The 16,039-nt window shown below is 56.6% G+C and overlaps 1 protein-coding gene across 2 annotated transcripts; it reads right to left on the bottom strand.

The window, feature by feature from the left end:
• Nucleotides 1–2,897: 2,897 nt before the first annotated feature.
• On the bottom strand, nt 2,898–15,669 carry LOC136115634 (maestro heat-like repeat-containing protein family member 7). 2 transcript variants are annotated; one of them, XM_065861843.2, is made up of 19 exons: nt 15,556–15,669; nt 10,193–10,272; nt 9,870–9,995; nt 9,649–9,728; nt 9,414–9,534; nt 9,013–9,102; nt 8,517–8,621; nt 8,095–8,263; nt 7,555–7,652; nt 6,984–7,133; nt 6,646–6,800; nt 6,188–6,332; nt 5,953–6,090; nt 5,581–5,757; nt 4,997–5,152; nt 4,729–4,830; nt 4,261–4,363; nt 3,947–4,006; nt 2,898–3,859 (listed from the first exon to the last, which is right to left on the bottom strand). In XM_065861843.2, exons 3-17 carry the CDS (start codon nt 9,978–9,980, stop codon nt 4,310–4,312), a joined length of 1,851 nt encoding a protein of 616 aa, XP_065717915.2. In that variant the 5' UTR covers nt 9,981–9,995; nt 10,193–10,272; nt 15,556–15,669; the 3' UTR covers nt 2,898–3,859; nt 3,947–4,006; nt 4,261–4,309. The 2 variants fall into 2 exon arrangements, with proteins under 2 accessions (XP_065717915.2, XP_071670520.1); XM_071814419.1 differs by lacking the exon at nt 15,556–15,669 and adding an exon at nt 10,765–11,650.
• Between the last annotated feature and the right edge of the window lie 370 nt (nt 15,670–16,039).

Raw genomic sequence — 16,039 nt, forward strand, 5'->3', positions numbered from 1 at the left:
GGTACCCCAGGACAGGGGGTCTGTGAATCCAGCCAGGCACAGAACACTGGAGCCCTGTTCAAGAAGATACTCTGTGCCACCCAGACAGATACAGGGAAAGGCACAGGCTCCATGGATCTGAGCACCTTCTGCTCCCTGTCTCAGCAGCAAAGGAACCCCATTCCCACACAGATCCCCATGACCACACTGGTACTTGCTGGCCCTGGGCGGTAGGACAAGGGAGTCAGCACTTACCCCTGCACAGCTGTACCCAGAGGAGCAGCCACAGCGTCTGAGGGCACAGCAGTCCCTCTGTGCCCATCCTGAGCCTCCTGCCCTGATGGCACCTCCCTCTGTGCCGCACTCCCTGCCACAGCTCCAGGGACTCGTGGCAGCAATGATAATGATGACAGGAGGGCAATATATCTCTGCAGATCCCCCCAGTTACAGGAGGAGCCAATCGAAGCAGCAGCACCTTTTTAGACATCGTGGGGAGCCATCTCCCCTCCCCAGTCCTCCAATGAACTTCTCCAGTGCCATTCATGACCATAAATGAGGGACGGCTCCGCTGCAGGTGCCACATCACTGCAATGGTAGAACATCACAGGACAGGGCTGGCTGTAGTGGGGGAAACAATTTGTTCACCCCTTGAGCTCTGAGTGTGGACCAGGAGCACTGAGCATGTGCTGCGACTGGCACATCCAAGAGCCCGAGGTGAGAGTGTCCAGTGACCCCGGTGCCATAAGACCCAGGGGGCTGGGACTGCACCGGGGCTGTGTCAGGAAGGGAAGGAAACAGCCCCTGTGACAGAGCCCGCTGTGCTGGGAGCAGCAGGTGGGAAAGGGCACGGGGCTGGGCAGCTCCTGTACCTCCTGGGGACCCTGTGACAGCACATGGACGGTTGGCACCGAGCTCCATGGCCATGGGGTGTCACTGGTGACGAGAGCACTGCTCCTCCTACTGCCACTGCTGTGTGCTCATTGGTTACACTGACAGTGACCTCACACCCTCTACTGCCACCGCTGTGTGCTCATTGGTTACACTGACAGTGACCTCACACCCTCTGCTGCCACCACTGTGTGCTCATTGGTTACACTGACAGTGACCTCACACCCTCTACTGCCACTGCTGTGTGCTCATTGGTTACACTGACAGTGACCTCACACCCTCTACTGCCACCACTGTGTGCTCATTGGTTACACTGACAGTGACCTCACACCCTCTACTGCCACTGCTGTGTGCTCATTGGTTACACTGACAGTGACCTCACACCCTCTACTGCCACTGCTGTGTGCTCATTGGTTACACTGACAGTGACCTCACACCCTCTACTGCCACTGCTGTGTGCTCATTGGTTACACTGACAGTGACCTCACACCCTCTACTGCCACTGCTGTGTGCTCATTGGTTACACTGGCAATGACCTCACACCCTCTACTGCCACTGCTGTGTGCTCATTGGTTACACTGACAGTGACCTCACACCCTCTACTGCCACTGCTGTGTGCTCATTGGTTACACTGACAGTGACCTCACACCCTCTACTGCCACTGCTGTGTGCTCATTGGTTACACTGACAGTGACCTCACACCCTCTACTGCCACTGCTGTGTGCTCATTGGTTACACTGGCAATGACCTCACACCCTCTACTGCCACTGCTGTGTGCTCATTGGTTACACTGACAGTGACCTCACACCCTCTGCTGCCACCGCTGTGTTCTCATTGGTTATATTGACAGTGACCTCGCACCCTCTACTGCCACTGCTGTGTGCTCATTGGTTACACTGACAGTGACCTCACACCCTCTACTGCCACTGCTGTGTGCTCATTGGTTACACTGGCAATGACCTCACACCCTCTACTGCCACTGCTGTGTGCTCATTGGTTACACTGACAGTGACCTCACACCCTCTGCTGCCACCGCTGTGTTCTCATTGGTTATATTGACAGTGACCTCGCACCCTCTACTGCCACCGCTGTGTGCTCATTGGTTACACTGACAGTGACTTCACACCCTCTACTGCCACTGCTGTGTGCTCATTGGTTACACTGACAGTGACCTCACACCCTCTACTGCCACTGCAGTGTGCTCATTGGTTACACTGACAGTGACCTCGCACCCTCTACTGCCACTGCTGTGTGCTCATTGGTTACACTGACAGTGACCTCACACCCTCTACTGCCACTGCAGTGTGCTCATTGGTTACACTGACAGTGACCTCGCACCCTCTACTGCCACCGCTGTGTGCTCATTGGTTACACTGACAGTGACCTCACACCCTCTACTGCCACTGCTGTGTGCTCATTGGTTACACTGACAGTGACCTCACACCCTCTACTGCCACTGCTGTGTGCTCATTGGTTACACTGACAGTGACCTCACACCCTCTACTGCCACTGCTGTGTGCTCATTGGTTACACTGACAGTGACCTCACACCCTCTACTGCCACCGCTGTGTGCTCATTGGTTACACTGACAGTGACCTCACACCCTCTGCTGCTGCTTGTTCTTCCAGAGCTGTTCTGGTTCCACTCCCCCACTCTCCTTCTCACCCCTTGTGTTGGTGCAAGGCCTGAGTGCTCTGGCAGCTTGGTCCCCGTCCTGCTGTGTGTCAGTGCTGTGAGCGCAGGCAGGGACAGGCAATGGGCACTGCTGTGACAGAGCTGGCCTCACAACAGCCTTTCCGGAGAGAAAGGTGATCTCCTATGGGCAGGATGGGAAGATTTCGGTCTTCGTACAGAGATTCTCCCAAGAACACGGCCACACAAGTGGCCACAGATGCAACACCATTGTACAGCTGAGCAGTGTGTGTGTGCAGGGCTGGTACAGCAGCGTCCTCTCACAGCCAGGCCTCCTGCCAGAGACCTGCAGGACCAGCAGAGCAGGGGCTGGGCTGTGCCCCTGTGCACTGGACACCCCACGGAAGGAGCCTCAGGTCAATCACCGTGCACTGTCCCCTCAAATCCACCATTTCCAGCCCTGGCCTCTCACCCAGAGAAGCTGTTCTTCCCTCCATGCATGGACACTGAATGAGTATTCAGCAGTCTGTGTTTGCTTTGTACAGCTGAGATGAGAGCATGCACACCGTGTACGTCAGGTGACATGAACCCGAGTGAGCACAAACACCATCAACTATTCCTTGGGGTTCCATGAAGGCCTGTGGCACAGACCAGGTCTTGAGGTCACTTCATGTTGGAAGAAGCATCCCATTGTTCACTGCCTGCATGCAGCACTGGGATGTGATTCCTTCACCCAAGGTCCTTGTGTCCATTCTTTCTGCCATGGGACATCTCAGATGGGTGCAGAGCAGGTGACACAGCGCAGGGCTGAGGTGCCTCCCGTCCATTGGGAGTGGCAACGGGAGGCCAGAGGGACACTGTGACTCCTGCCTCTGTGTTTAAAAGGGACCGACTCTGTCTCTGAACACTCCTGGGTGCAGAAGGAGTTCACGAGGCCAGCTCAGACAAGGACACCTGACAGACCCTGACATTTCTGTGTGTGACTCCAAGAACAAACCTCAGTGGCTCAGTGAGATTCATCTCAGTTGCTGGAATGGCTCATTGCAAGTGCTCCTGTCTGCTCCGTCACCCTTGCCCATGATCCTGGGTTGTGCTCTCAAAAGTACCAGAGCACTCAGAGAGGTTCTGGGGTCCTTGGAAAAGGCACACATCCAACCCAACTTCAAGAAGGGCTCTTTATTAAAATCCAGCCGTTTTCCTCAAGAAGAGCTGCTCCTCCAGCTGGTTTAGCGCCAGCAGCACAGGGCTCTCAGGCTCCATCGAGATCTTGGCCGCTTCCATGAAGAGCACACGGTGACAATGGTCTGGGTTGCCAGGGAGCTGATGGAGGGGTCAGTCTCCTCCTCCAAGGGCTGAATGGCTGCAACAGAAAGAAGCAGAGCCCAAATGAGCTCCCATGTCTGCAGAGACCCCCAGGCATCCCCTCCCGACCACGCTCCCTGCTCACCTCTGCAGATCTCAGACAGACTCTCCTTGCTTGGGTCCCTCAGGTGCCGCACAGCCAGCCCTGGGCACAGAGCTCCATCAGCCCCTGCTCCCTCCCCTCATCAGCGCCGACCCCAGGGGAGAGCAGGAGCCGAGATCTTGGGACCGAGCAAGGCGGCCACCACGGCCACGTGCGTGGGCAGGGCTGGGAGGGGAGGCCAAGGGCCTGCACGGGGCAGCCGGGGCTCTGGAGCCACAGGGCTGCTCCTTGTGCCAGGGCAGTGGCGGGGACTGGGGTCGGGCTGCCAAAAGGGGGACCTGGGGGCTGTGACTCACCAATGAACCTCAAGGCGGCCTCTTGCAAGCTGGCCTGAGGGTCCCTCAGCTACGGCAGGCTCTGCCTCAAGAGCTCCTGAGCCCTGCTCCTGTCCCGCTCCAGCTGGAGAGAGCACAGGGGTGTGAGCACCTCACTGTCCCTCCCCAGCTGGCCAGACCAGTCCCTCCTCCCAGGAACCCACATTCCCCTTCCCCTCCGACCATTCCCGTGTCCCAGCCAGGAGCCCTGTGGGGCTGAGGCTGAAGACAGACACAGGCCGAGGGGTCCCAGGGGTGCTGAGTGCCCTCCCTCCCGCTGGCTGCGGGGCAGAGGGAAGAGCCCTTGGGGGCTCTGTTCTTGAGTTCAGGGAACAAGGATGCAGCTCAGGGCTGCAGCAGGACAGGCGAGGCACATCTGCAGAGCCCACAGCACAGACATGTGGGGCAGCCCCGTCCAGCCTGGGCCCTGGGCCCTGGGGTTGTCCTCACCAAGCTCTCTCCAGTCCTCCATGTCTGCTGAGTCTGCACGAGATGTCCGAGCTGTTTCCACTTGAGGAGCTCTGCTGCATCCAGGAGGGCTTCCCTGGCCACCTACAGAACAGCAGAAGCTGGGAGATGGCACCACGGTTGGGGAAGGAGACCTGGTGTCCCCCTCCTCTGGGCTTTGTTCCCTGGGTGATTCTGCCCTTAGGGAGCAGGGGTCCCAAACGTCCAGGGGTCTCTTCCCTGCATCACCGCTCAGCTTTGAAATCCGCACCTTGGCCACGCTCTGCACTTGGTCACTCATGTGGAAGAAGAGAGGGAGCAGGCCAAGTTGCACCGTGTTCTTCATCTTTCTCTTGTCGTTCTCCACCACCATCTTCATCAGGTCCCTGAAGAGGCTGATGGAGAACTTTCTCAGCTGGCTCAGCTCCTGGGAGGGAGAAGCACAGTAGGACCTGAGCACCAGCAGCTCTCTGCCCACGGGGAGCAGAAGCTCCTGCACGGCTGATGTGAGGGGAGATGCTCCAGGGCGGCGTTGTGCACACTGCAGTTGTGGCCAGATCTGTGGCCCTGGGTCCACGAAAGGCCACTCAAGAGACTTGTTAAGCAGTGCCTGTGCGTCAAAGTGCTCTCCCAACCACCCAGCATCCCCCACCAGCTTCAGCAGCCATGGTGGGGAGGAGCTGTGGGAGCAGCTGGCAGGGAGCAGCTGGGCTGGGCTGCAGAACCAGAAACCATCCCACAAGAGCCCCGGGGAGAAAGCGGAGGAGAAGCCCCTGCTCTGCGTGGCCGGGCTGAAGGGCAGATGTCATTGCCCAGTTCTCATCCACTAGGCTCAGGTTTATACACCAGCCTTACGTCATCAAAGAAGGGCAGGAGAAGCTTTGCCAGCACCACGGCGATGGGGCTGGCCTCCTCCCTCTCCAGCTGAGCCATCACGTTTCTGAAGACCACCAGAGCCTTGGTCTTGATGACGTTATTGCCGTACTGCAGGACCCACGACAGGTCTGGCAGCATGACCTTCATTTTTCTGGCCTGTATGAAGAAGAGAGTTTCCCTCTTGGCACCGGGTCCATGTCTGGAGAGCTCCCCAGGCAGCCAGCAGGTCCCACCATGGCAGGGAGGGCCCTTGGAGCAGGCACCCCAGCGCCTGACTGCCAGCCCAGGCCAAGCCCGAACCCACTGCACCCTTGGCTGCCACCACGGCTCCCTTGGCATGACCCTACTCACCATCTCTTCTCTCTCTGACAGCGTCATCAAGCCCCTGAGCACCAGGGAGAGCACCTTTGGTCTTCGCTGCCTCAGAAACCTCATGATGAGGTACATTGGAGCAAACTCCTCATCTTGCAGGTCATTGCTGGCCAGGATCTGAAAGCAAAGCCAGCAGTGAGCGACCGGCAGAGCTGGTGGGGTTCCTTGCACCGTGCAGCTCCTGGGGCACCAGGAGCTTTATCCAGTAACTCACAGCCAAGCGAAGGATGGATGTGTCCTCCCAGCATGTATGTAAGACCCTACGGTGCCGGTCCTGGAGTTGGATGTGCAGCTCCTTCAACACGTTCTGCAGGGTCTGGGGCACGGAGAACATCACCTCCCACAGTGCCAGGGCAGTGCTGCGGGAGAGCGCTCTGTCAGCAGGGCAGCCTGGGCCACAGCAGCGTGGCCGGGCCAGCGCTGCAGGACGGTGGGGATGCCCTGGGCAGCAGCAGAGGCTGAGCTGGTGCTCCCGTGGGGCTGGCAGGAGCACAGTGGGGGGCTCTGGGCTGGCTTGCTCAGCTGTGGCTGCTGCGGGCCTGGCTGACCCCCAGCACTGGGAAGCGTGGTGGGATGGAGGGTCCTGCTCCTTGGGGGTGTCCTGCAGGATTTGTTGGCTCTGTGTCCCTCTCCCCACAGGGAACAAGCCCTCATGGCTTTTGGGGCCAGTACCTGTCTGCTGGTGGTGCGATTGACAGCAGCGTGGACACCACCTCCCCAGGGCACTTGTCAGCCATCCAGACAATTAGGGACACCACTCTCTGCCGGGCTGGGGCCGTGTTGATGCACCCCAGGGTTTTGTGGATGCAGCTCGTGATCTTTGGCACCTGGAGGAGACACAGGTGAGGATGGTGCTGCCACTGGAGTGCAGCCATTTCCTCACTGCCCTTCCCATCCCTCTCTGTCGCCTTCATGTGGCTTCACTTTACTGGGATTTGAGAGGAAGAGATGGATGGAGGGAGAACAAGGTCTGACAGGGCCGAAGGGCAATCCAGCCAAAGACCACTTACATCCACCAGCCAGAAATCGCAGTCTCTCTTGACCATGTCCAGCATGTTTCTGGCCGCCTTCTTGTCAAAGGTGCTGGAGTCGGTCAGTGCCTCGATGAACACCAGGACCATGTCTGTTCTGTCGGAAGGCTGGAGATGTTCTGCAAAGAGCTAAGGGAGGAAGGGAGGCAGCGAAGCCAAGTCACACCGAGTGCCCTGGTGCTGCTGCTTCGCCGGGCGGTGCCAGCAGCCCTGCAGAGACGCCCGGCGGTGCTGTGGGTGCTGCGGCAAAGCTGGCAGCAGGGGCGGCAGGGACTGCTGGGGAGGAGGAGGAGAGAGGCCCGGGGTGAGGGGGGAGAGTTGGAGTCATGGGCAGAGGGTGCTGGTCCTGCCGTGAACCAGGGCTTGCTGGTGGCCAGCAGGACTGGGGCTGCTGCTGGGACACTGGAGAGCAGCCCTCGCATGGTCCCTGCTCGGGGACAGCAGGAACCCTCTCAGCAGGGATAGGGAGGCCACAGCAGCCCCCTGAGTTTGGAGGCCTTTGCTCTCACAAGACCCCTGCTGGTGCCACAGCAAGGGGGGAGCTCATTACCTTGGTAATGTGAGGAGCTCTGGACGAAGAGGTCAAGGAGGCGACCTCGGCTTCCCAGTCCTCCTGGAGCTGTGCATTCTCCTCTGGCACCGTCACACCTAAAAAGCAGGGAAATACAGAAGAGCTGGTAAGACACAGCAGCTTCGCCAGTACCGGACAGAGCTTTGAACCTGGAATGCCCAAGCAGGGAGGTTATGACCAACAGTCAGGGGAGGAGGTGGTGGAGAGCAGTGCCACGGAAAGGCTGACCCTCCTCCAGTGCACATGTGCGAATGCTCCTGGCCCTGGAAACTCCAAGGCCCTAGAGCTCTGCATGCAGTGCCACAGTTCAGTCCCCCATGGCTGGAATAGCAGTGATGTGGGGGACGTCTCGCATGGCTGCAGTGCTGCGGGTCAGGAGCAGAGGAGGGACAGTGCTGGTGACATGGTGTTGTCTCCAGGAAGCAGCAGAAGAGTCCATCACAACACCCAGGAAGACAAGCAGAGGTGCTGGCTGATGTGGCTGTGCAGAGGGATGTATCCCACCACAGCTTCTCTTACAGTGTTGCTGACACTTGAATTGGAAGAGGAAACAGAGAGTGTCCAAAGCCAAGCAGCTGGTCTCTTCTTCCTTGAATGACAGGAATAGGAGGAGATGTCCTAGCAGCTGTCCAAGGATTGGCATCTGGATCTCAGCACCGGAATCATCTCTGTCCTCATTCGGATCAGCCTGGACAAGGGCAAAGGAAGTGCAGAAGGGCTGAGGGTATGTGGGGCCAAAGCCCTGAACCCAAGAATGTGCCCAGGGCTGGATCGAGGGTGGTCAGAGCTTTGCAGGGCCCTGCAGACCCCAATCCCAGAACAGCCCCATGCAGGCAGAGCTGCCAGACCTGGGTTCCCTCGGTGCTCCTTGGGCAGTCCCGGCCAACACAGGACTGGGGCAGAGCTGGGTCCTGGCAGAGCAGGGAGTGCCTGGTCCTTACCTTCAGTGAGGAGTAGTTGGTCAGCAAGAAGCTCAGCAGCCTCATCCTGCCCACAGCCCTCTCCCGCACAGATGCCCTCTCAGAGGTGCTGAAAGTCAAGAGCATCTGGGAAGAGAGAAGCTGCTGGTGAGCCCTGGGAGCAGCCACCGCTCCAGCAGAAGCAGCACTGCTCAAGTCCAGGCTTGGACTGGCCTAGTCTATTAAGGCTTCCTATGATCTGGAACAAAGCCTGTAATGGGCTTCCTGTCCTCTGGCAGGCTTGGGACAAATGCCCCGGGCCAGCCCTGCGGCCAGGCAGGAAGGCGGATGCCACCCTCTGCGGCCACTGTGCTGCGGAAGAGCCTGGTGGGCAGCCCCTGGCTCCCCAAGGAGGTGGGCACCCTCCCGGCAGCGCTCTCTGCACGGCACGGGTGGGACTGTCACCTCCAGAGTGGACACCCCGTCCCCCAGGGCGAGGAACAGCCCTGGTGAAGCCCACTCTTTGCACACGCCAGACCTGGAAGATATCCTGCATCTTCTCACTGACTTGAGAGGCAGGAGAGTTGAGCACCAACGCCACAAGCATGCTGTCCACAGCCTTCATGGTCTGCAAGGAAGACAACGAGTTATGGCCACGTTTCCTGCCATCCCCCTCACCCCAAGAGACTGATCTGAAGTCCCAGCACCAAGGGAGGACTCGTGCGCTGCTTCACGGTGCCTGGGAGAGACCCAGGGGCAAATAATCTGCTGCTGTCAGAGCAGCCCATGGCACTGGATGAGGCCAGGCCCACGGGAACGGGGGAAGGGACAACAGTGGGAAAGCAAAGCCTGTCTGGGATCTCTGGTCATAGCGCAGCACGGGGTGACCAGAGAGCAGCCCAGAGGGACTGGGGCTCCTGTAGCTCCCCCAGCACTTACCATGAAGTAGAGGTAAGGTTTCAGGTCCCTCATTTCCTCTTTTGGAGGAAGCATGAAGACGCTGGAGAAGCAGGCCTGGATGTGGCTCCTATCTTTGCCTTCCAGCACCTCCTCCACGAAGCTACAAAGAGAGAGGGGCCAGTAGGACATGGGTGCTGGGAGCAGTGCCTGGAGGTCTCGTACAGGTGGACACGGGGCTCTGGGGCAGGAGTCCCCAGGAAGGATGGACAGGTACCTCATGTCGGCCATGGCAAATGCGGCAATCCGCTGCACCACTGTGGGCAGTTGGTCCCTGGGCTCCTCTTCCAGCAGCACCTGCAGAGCACAGCCGGGATGGGACCTGGCAGCTGCCAGCACCCAGTGCCACCAGCCCCCGGCCCTGCCCAGCACTGTCCTCACAGGTGCCGGTGCCGGGGGCATTGCTCACTTCCCCAGCGCTGCCGGGTATCCCCTCACCTCGATATTCTCTACCAGCTCGTATCTCTGGCAGAAGAGGTCTAGGCCCTGGGACAAGTCGTTGTATGTTGCATCTCTGAAGATCATGGCAATGCATTTAAGGAACTCCATCTTCTGTTCCTCGTCCTGGCAGCCAGGGGACAGAGAGACAAACAGGAAGCATGAGATGAGGACTCGCGGCCAGCGGCACCGCAGCATGGGGTGCAGTGCCCATTAGAGACCTGGGAGCAGCAGCTCTGCCCAGCCAGCGCCCTCCAGCACCCCGCAGCAGAGCCCCTGCCAGCAGACGCCGGCACAGCCGCCTTCCAAAGGGCCGCGGTTACCTTGTCTGGGCTGCTGAAAAGGGACACGATGGAGTCCACATGTTCTGGTTCCACCTCATACGCGGGTAACGAATCGGCATCTAATAAAGGAGGAGAGCAGGGAGGGCTGCACAGAGGGTTTGCAGGCAAGAGAGAGCAGAGGAAGGAGCTCTGCCCCATGTCCATCCCAGTGCCCGCTGCCCCGGCACAGCCTCCCTGTGCGTGTGGGGGCTGGAGGGTGCCCAGCAGAGGGGCTGCGATGCTGGAGCCAGGCAGGATGGGGAAAGCCCCCAGTGCAGCGGGTGAGGAACTCGCTTCAGACAGGCAGGAAAGGTCCCCGTCCCGCAGCACGGTGCCTCCTGCCCGCCCAGCTGCCTCTCGCTGCCCGTGCCCTGCAGCAGGAGCTGGGTCCCCTCTGCCCGCAGAGGCTGCGCTGGGGCCGGCGCCCAGCTCGGAGCAGCCCTGGGCTTCAGGCAGCATCATCACCACCCATGGGAACCCCTGCCAGCGTGTGGGGAAACGTGATTTTGGTGTGGAGCGGGGAGCGATCGCAGGGCCCCACCCTGCCCAGACAATCAGGGCCCCTCACTCACCGATCTGCAGTGGCTGGACCACATCCACCTGGTTGGGCTGCGGTGGAGATCTGACCTCCTGGGGACCCCCAACCTCCTCCTGCCAGGCCACCCGGGGGCGGCTGGGGGGTCTCTCCTGCCAGCCCAGCCTAGGTCGGATGGGGGGTCTCTCCGCCATTTTTCAGTCAATGGGGAAGGACTACGGATGAAGAAGGCGGACGCTTCGGCAAACGCCTCGGTGCTGCAGCTCTGCCAGAGGCAGCGGTGAAAGGTGTGGGATGCGCCCGTGTGCTCCTCGTCGGGGAAAGACGGGAGCTGAGCTCAGGATCTCCCTGCTCCAAGTCTGCCGGGGGCAGCAGAGTCTGCCGGGGCAGCAGAGCCGGGTTGTGGTTGGGCTCGATGATCTTAAGGGTCGCTTCCAACCAAGAAGATTCTCTGATTCTCTGAGAGACGTGGGCTACGCTCGGGGCTCTCGCCAGCTCCGTGCTCGCACCCTGTCCCGTCACTGTCCTGTCGGACAGTGTGGGCTGGGCCCGCAGCGGCGTTGAGCACATGCGGGGCAGTGGGTGTCACCAAGTGACGTCACAAAGGGCCCCACTGTGACCCTGTGCCTGGGCAGGGAGGGTCAGGATGTCCCTTGGGAGGCACAGGCCAGCTCAGCCCTGGGCACCTGGCTGCTGAGTTTCCATCCCAGTTTCTAAAAGCTCCAGCACCCATTGCTCTGAGCAGAGTCTTGAACAGTCTGCTGCACCGCTCCATGTTCCCAGCGGCTGGTGCATGATGGGGGTGTCACAGACACACTCAATGCCACGCTCCTTGCTCCCGGTGCCTATGAGGATGTTGCGGAAAGGATCCCGTTGGCTGGCTCCGTTCTCTCTGGGCTGCCAGGGGTGGCAGATGCACTCGATCCCCAATCACCCCCAGCCAAACCAGAGCAGTTTGGTCCAGGCCAAGAACTCCTGCCAGGAGACCCACGGGGATGCAGAAGAGCAGATGAACGCTGGTAATTTGTGAGCGCATGAGTCTCAGACACACTTTTCTTACTGTGCGCAACGTGACTGCGAGCCTATCACTTCACTCCATAAATACGACAGCCTGGATGAGCCCACTGTGAGCTCTCCCTGCTAAATAAGTGAGCTGTGTGGCAATGGTTTTGCTACTCAGAGATAAGTTTAATATTAATCATTTACCTTAAGTAGATGCACACTAAATATAATCAATTCTTTTGGGACATAAGCTGGTATGATTTTTAATATACTCTTTGCTTTTGTTACTTGGTAAGCTGGATTTGCTAAAATTTTAGGCTGCGAAGTTCTGCTCATATCTACCAAAAGCAACTCCAAACTACACTGATCACTTACAAGACAAGGTCCGTATTGCACTTCGCCGAGAAGAAAGGAATTTGCGTCCAGGCAAAACAGCACCTGCAAGGCTATGGACAATAAACAACGTCTACAGCTCAACACAGCAAAGCCCACGTGGAATCAGAGAAGTTTGCCACTGGAGCTTTAAACAGGGACTCCAGGGCGAACGGTTATCAGGGAGAGAAGAATCCTGACCGTGTGCTCCGTGAACGGGTACAGGCACCTGCAGAGAAGGTCAGCAGCACTGGGCTTGGCGTATTTCCCCCATTCAGTGAACGATAGAGTGAACCTGCCACGGAATTCACAGTATCACAGTATCACAGTGTGTTTGGGATTGGAAGGGACCTCAAAAGATCATCCAGTCCAATCCCCCTGCTGGAGCAGGAACGCCTAGGTGAGGTCGCACAGGAACATGTCCAGGCGGGTTTGAATGTCTGCAGGGAAGGAGACTCCATAACCTCCCTGGGCAGCCTGTTCCAGTGCTCTGTCACCCTCACTGAGAAGAAGTTCTTTCTCAAATTTAAGTGGAACCTCTTGTGTTCCAGCTTGATCCCATTGCCCCTTGTCCTATCATTGTTTGCCACTGAGAAGAGCCCGGCTCCATCCTCGTGCCACTCACCCTTTATATATTTATAAACATTAATAAGGTCACCCCTCAGTCTCCTCTTCTCCAAACTAAAGAGCCCCAGCTCCCTCAGCCTTTCTTCATAAGGGAGATGCTCCACTCCCTTCAGCATCTTTGTTGCCCTATGCTGGACTCTCTCCAGCAGTTCCCTGTCCTTCTGGAACTGAGGGACCACAACTGGGCACAATATTCCAGGTGTGGTCTAACCAGGGTGGAGTAGAGAGGATGGAGGACCTCTCTGACCTACTGACCACCCCTCCTCTAATACACCCCAGGTACCATTGGCCTTCCTGGCCACAAGGGCCCAGTGCTGGCTCATGGTCATCCTGTTGTCCACCAGGACACCCAGGTCCCTTTCCCCTACACTGCTCTCTAATAGGTCATTCCCCAACCTATACTGGAACCTGGGGTTGTTCCTGCCCAGGTGCAGGACTCTACACTTTCCCTTGTTAAATTCCATCAGGTTATCCCCCGCCCAACTCTCCAGCCTGTCCAGGTCTCTGGATGGCAGCACAGCTTCCAGTGTCAGCCACTCCTCCCAGCTTGGTGTCATCAGCAAACTTGCTGATGGTACACTCAATTCCCTCATCTAAATCGTTAATGAATATATTGAATAATATTGGCCCCAGTACTGACCCCTGAGGCACTCCACTAGATACTGGCCTCCAACTGGACTCCGCACCATTGACCGCCACTCTCTGGCTTCTCTCTTTAAGCCAGTTTGCAACCCACCTCACTACTCTATTGTCCAGACCACACCTCCTCAATTTAGCTGTGAGGATGCTGTGGGAGACTGTGTCAAAGGCTTTACTGAAGTCAAGGTAGACCACATCCACCGCTCTGCCATCATCCATCCACCTTGTCACATTCTCATAAAAGGCTATGAGGTTGGTCAAGCATGACTTACCCTTGGTAAAGCCATGCTGACTGCCCCTAATGACCCTCTTATCCCTGATGTGCCTTGAGATGACACCAAGGATAAGCTGTTCCATTACTTTCCCAGGGACAGAGGTGAGGCTGACCGGTCTATAATTACCCGGGTCCTCCTTCTTGCCCTTTTTGAAGCCTGCAGTGACATTTGCTTTCCTCCAATCCTCGGGCACCTCTCCCGTTTCCCAAGACTTGGCAAAAATGATGGAGAGCGGTCCAGCAATGACTTCAGCCAGCTCCCTCAGCACCCGCGGATGCATCCCATCTGGACCCAGGGATTTATGGATGTCCAGACTATTTAATTGTTCCCTAACCCAGTCCTCATCGACTAAAGCAAACTCCTCCATTAACCTGGCTTCATCCGGGGTCTCAGGGGTACAGGGTTCCCCAGGACAGCCTCCAGCGGAGTAGACAGAGACAAAGGTGGCATTCAGCAATTCTGCCTTCTCTGTGTCTTCTGCCACCAGGGCACCCACCTCATTCATCAGTGGGCCTACATTGCCTCTGGTATTAGTTTTATCTGCTATGTATTTGAAAAAGTTCTTCTTGCTGTCCTTGACCCCTCTCGCCAGCTGTAATTCTAAGGAGGCCTTGGCTACCCTAGCTGCCCTCCTGCATCCTCTAACAGCAGCCTTATATTCCTCCCAAGTGGCCAGCCCCTGCTTCCATGACCTGTAAACTCGCCTCTTCTGCTTGAGCATACCCAACAGACCCCTATTCAACCACGCAGGCCTCCTGGCTCCCTTCCTCGACTTCCTGCGTGTGGGGATGCTCTGATCCTGAGCATGGAAGAAGCAATCTCTGAATGCAATCCAGCTCTCTTGGGCCCCTTTTCCTTCAAGCAGTCTTGCCCATGGGATTGCCCCCAGCAATTGCTTGGAAAGGCCGAAATTAGCCCTGCCAAAGTCCAGGGTTGCAATTCTACTTGCTGTTCTGTTCCTGCCACACGAGATGCTGAACTCCACCCTCTCGTGGCCACTGCAACCCAGGCAGCCCTCGACCTTTACTGCTTCGACCAGACCCTCTTTGTTAGTGAGGATGCGATCCAGCAGTGCACCTCTCCTGGTCGGCTCCTCCACCATCTGCATGAGGAAGTTATCATCAATGCGCTGGAGGAACCTCCTGGACTGTGGCTGGCTGGCTGAATGGTCCTTCCAGCCATTAATAAATACTGGCCATCATTAATAAATACTGATCGTTATTAATAAATGCTGATCACCATTAATAAATATTGATCCTTATTCATAATGCTGATCATCATTAATAAATACTTGCCATCATTAATAAATACTGATCATCATTAATAAATACTGATCATCATTAATAAATACTGACCGTCATTAATAAATACTGATTGTCATTAATAAATACTGATCGTTACTAATAAATACTGACCACCATTAATACATACTGATCGCCATTAATAAATACTGACCATCACTAATAAATACTGATCGTTATTAATAAATGCTGATCACCATTAATAAATATCAATCCTTATTAATAATGCTGATTGTCATGAATAAATACTGACCATCATTAATAAATGCTGATTGTCCTTAATAAATACTGACCATCATTAATAAATACTGATCGTCATTAAGAAATAGTGACCGTTATTAATAATTACTGATCACCATTAATAAATATTGATCCTTATTAATAATGCTGATCATCATTAATAAATACTGACCATCATTAATAAATGCTGATTGTCCTTAATAAATACTGACCATCATTAATAAATGCTGATTGTCCTTAATAAATACTGACCATCATTAATAAATACTGATCGTCATTAATAAATACTGACCATCATTAATAAATACTGATCGTCATTAATAAATACTGACCGTTATTAATAATTACTGATCACCATTAATAAATACTGACCATCATTAGTAAATACTGATCATTAGTAAATACTGAGCTCAAGGCTCAGGTTGGGCTCCAGGTCAGGCTCCAGGCTCAGGTTGGGCTCCAGGTCAGGCTCCAGGCTCAGGTCGGGCTCCAGGTCGGGCTCCAGGCTCAGGTTGGGCTCCAGGTCAGGCTCCAGGCTCAGGTTGGGCTCCAGGTCGGGCTCCAGGCTCAGGTTGGGCTCCAGGTCGGGCTCCAGGCTCAGGTTGGGCTCCAGGTCAGGCTCCAGGCTCACGTTGGGCTCCAGGTCGGGCTCCAGGGTCAGGTTGGGCTCCAGGTTGGGCTCCAGGCTCAGGTCGGGCTCCAGGTCGGGCTCCAGGCTCAGGTTGGGCTCCAGGTCGGGCTCCAGGCTCAGACTGGGCTCCAGGCTCAGGTCCAGCGCTTCCCCGCAGAGCAGCCCGGGGCTCTGGGCAAAGCCACGCAGCTCGTCGCCCAAGGGAAACAGGTCCATGGTCACCGG

The sequence above is a fragment of the Patagioenas fasciata genome, chromosome 13, assembly GCF_037038585.1.
Source record: "Patagioenas fasciata isolate bPatFas1 chromosome 13, bPatFas1.hap1, whole genome shotgun sequence".
Taxonomy (NCBI): Eukaryota; Metazoa; Chordata; class Aves; order Columbiformes; family Columbidae; genus Patagioenas; species Patagioenas fasciata.